The sequence below is a fragment of the Halichoerus grypus genome, chromosome X (assembly GCF_964656455.1).
Source record: "Halichoerus grypus chromosome X, mHalGry1.hap1.1, whole genome shotgun sequence".
Taxonomy (NCBI): Eukaryota; Metazoa; Chordata; class Mammalia; order Carnivora; family Phocidae; genus Halichoerus; species Halichoerus grypus.
In genome coordinates this window covers 82,515,251-82,518,251 of record NC_135727.1, presented here as the reverse complement: position 1 = coordinate 82,518,251, position 3,001 = coordinate 82,515,251, and the positions used below count along the sequence as shown (strand labels likewise).

Here is a 3,001-nt window from a genome sequence, read left to right as displayed (position 1 = left end):
TGTATATTTGAACCTTTATCTTATACCATATACAAAATAAACTCTAGATGGTTCAAACAGTTAAAACCTTAACATTAATGAAAATTCTAGAAAAAATATAGGTGAATATATGTATGACTTGGGGGGGGGGGCATTCATCTGAAAAAGATAGGAAACCAAAAAGCTTAAAAGGAGGTAGTAGTCTATCTAAAAGTTAAAAACAACAATGGCAACAACTGTAATAGTAAAAGATATCATCAATAAAGTCAAGATCAATGATAGAATGGAAAAAAATACAGATGGGCTACAAATGATTAATATGTATCCTAGAGAAATATAGTAAGAATTCCTACAAATACATAAGAAAAAGATCAAAGATTCAATAGATAAATGTGCAAAGGATAAGTACTAGCAAATCACAAAAGAGAAAAATCCAAATAATCAACAAACAAACAAACAAGCAAACCTCTGAGTTTGTCAATTTAAAAAAAAAAATACTATATAATTTTTCACCCTCCAGATTTGCAAACTTGAAAGAGTGCTGGAGAGGATACTGGGAAATGAGCACTTTCATTTTGTATAGTAATTTTGTAATATCTCCTAAAATTAAATATACCCCCTACCTAGCAACCCATTTCTGGGACACTACCCAATAGAAATAAAAGCACCAGTATTTATTGCAGCAATGCTATGGTGAAAAAAGGAAAGGAAATAATGTAAGTGACCATCAATAATAGAATGGCTGAATACCTTTTCAGTATATAAATGTACTGTATATGCAGCTGCTAGAGGGAAGGAGAGAGAAAGGAAGAGAGGGAATGGGTGATTTATTTAATAAATGTGATGGCATAATCAGGCACCTGATGTGAACAAAATGTATAATTCGACCTCTGTGTTATACCATATACAGAGTAAATTCCAGAGGCAGAGGGGAACTAGGAGAGGAAAGGAGGGAGGAGAGAGGGAGCGAGAGGGAGACTTGCAGCTACTGATTAGAAAATATATCATGGGTATTCCAAATGTGAAAAGCAATTACAGAGAAATGATGTGGCTTTTCATTTTTACAGAAGAGACTACAACAAACTTTCTGTAAGTGAATGGGGAAAACATGGAAGGTTATACATCATGTTCTTAACACTTGTTACCTGGGAAGAAGAAAGAGGGGAGATAATAAAATAGGGGAAAGGATCTGGTGTGGAGTTGCACCATTATTTTTTCTTTAGTGTTTCATTGTTCCAATGGTAATGAATACTTTTCAATTTTCTATTAACACCCATATTAAATCTTCAATTACAGAACAAGACAATATCAAAAGTACCAACGTGCACTTGGGGCAAAACTGTGGGACCAGTCGTTATAAGATTTGGAGGCACAATAAGTAACAAGCAATAATAAATTCTTGAATCTCTGACACCAAAACTGTTCCAAAAATTCACAATTACAAGAACATGTCATGTTTTACATTTAATAGTTCCACGACTTTCGCAAAGAGCACAACGAATTTAAGGGGTTTTCACCAAGCCATAGACATAAATGTGAATATCGTCATCAAACTTAATGAAGTAGACGGATGGCTTGGCCACCACTTGATGGATAAAAATGCCGGTTCTCTTGGACCCATCATCTTTGGCGTGTTCCACTTGCTTGCCCACGAGGCTGTCGACCACTTCTCCAGGCTCCCGTTCTGCTGTAGGGAAATAGTAGTTGGAATCTGGAATGATGCGCAGGTCACCGTCTTTGTAGTCATCCAGCAACGTGTACATATAAAGAACAGGATCTTTCTCATAAGTGATGTAAAACCAAGTATCCATCACGGGGGCTCGCGCCAGGACCATGCCCTTCCATTCATCTTTCGTACCGTGCTCACCCTCAAACACATGCCCCACTGCTTTGCCAATCAGGGAATCCGCCAGGCGCGAATCAATGCGAGGAGTTGGCACTCTTTCGGGAAGGATTTCTAGCGCTAAAACTCTTTTATCTCGGTGCAGCTCTAGCCCATATACACTATCTTTGCCATCATATTTGATGATGTAGAGAGTGGGCTTCACGGAAACCTGCTCAAGCACAGTGCCCTTCCACTGCTCCACGGGCTCATTGCCTTCCTTCCAGCCGTGTTGAATGCGGCAGCCCACGATGTTCCTACGCGTGAGGAAAGTGGGCTTGCGCCGCTGCTTCCTGTGGGTGTGCCTTTTCTTCATCAGGTATGCGGAGACGCCGTCTACACCCATTGGGGGCACAGTTGGGGGTGACATGGCTCAGGGTTTAAGGAGGCTCAAGCAAAGCTGCCACTTCCTTAATTAAGCTGACAAAAAGTCAACACTATCCAATATGAGATATTTTTTCGTGATCTCTGAGTCCGTCCTCCCTTCCCCAAGTGCAAGGCTCTCACCAAGGCTTGACAGAAACGCTCTAACTCTGACCGTGGGCGCCGGGGCAGCGTGGGCCTTTTGAGTGTTCTCCTTTCCCGCCCAGGAGAGGTGTCTGCAGCAGTGGCGGTTGCCGCAGCAGATGGCGGGCTAGTTTGTACTGCCTACGCCTCGCACCCACCCCGACTCCCAACCCCGAGTCCCGGAATTGACCACTTAGCTGTTATCGGGTGCTGAAGCTGCGAAACGGTGTTTGAGGAGACGACAGGAAAGGTAGGCAAGGGATAAGAGAGATGACTGCAGCAGCAAAGGCGCAGGCAGCGGTGGGTCTCTGACAAGTCCGCGCGGCCTCGGCTTCGCAGCGCTGCTCTGTTTGGCCTAGCTCTGGCGCCGAGGTTTTTGCTGTTTCAGGAATCCGACCCCTCTGAGCCCGCCTGCGCCTCGGCCCCGCCCCCTGCCATTCCGCCTTCCGCTGGGCCTGCAGCGACAGGGCGGGTCAGTGCGCGCACCCGCGTTCAGTCCACACAGTCACAGTCTCTCACTCCATTTCCTCACGCGCTCCCTGACCGCTTCCCTCAAACTGGAGCCAGACAGGCCGGTCCCCCTGCTCCTTCTTTCTGGCCGCCTTTCGCCCGTCAGCCTTCTCCACAGACACT

The 3,001-nt window shown here is 44.8% G+C and overlaps 1 protein-coding gene across 1 annotated transcript; it reads right to left on the bottom strand.

Annotated features, from left to right (window-relative positions):
* Positions 1-501: 501 nt before the first annotated feature.
* On the bottom strand, positions 502-2,721 carry SPIN4 (spindlin family member 4). The gene has a single exon (XM_036123769.2). It carries the CDS (start codon positions 2,229-2,231, stop codon positions 1,482-1,484), a length of 750 nt encoding a protein of 249 aa, XP_035979662.1. The 5' UTR covers positions 2,232-2,721; the 3' UTR covers positions 502-1,481.
* Positions 2,722-3,001: the final 280 nt, after the last annotated feature.

Excerpts from the sequence above, each read along its gene's own strand:
- SPIN4 (XM_036123769.2), bottom strand. The coding sequence starts at position 2,231 with ATGTCACCCCCAACTGTGCCCCCAATGGGTGTAGACGGCGTCTCCGCA.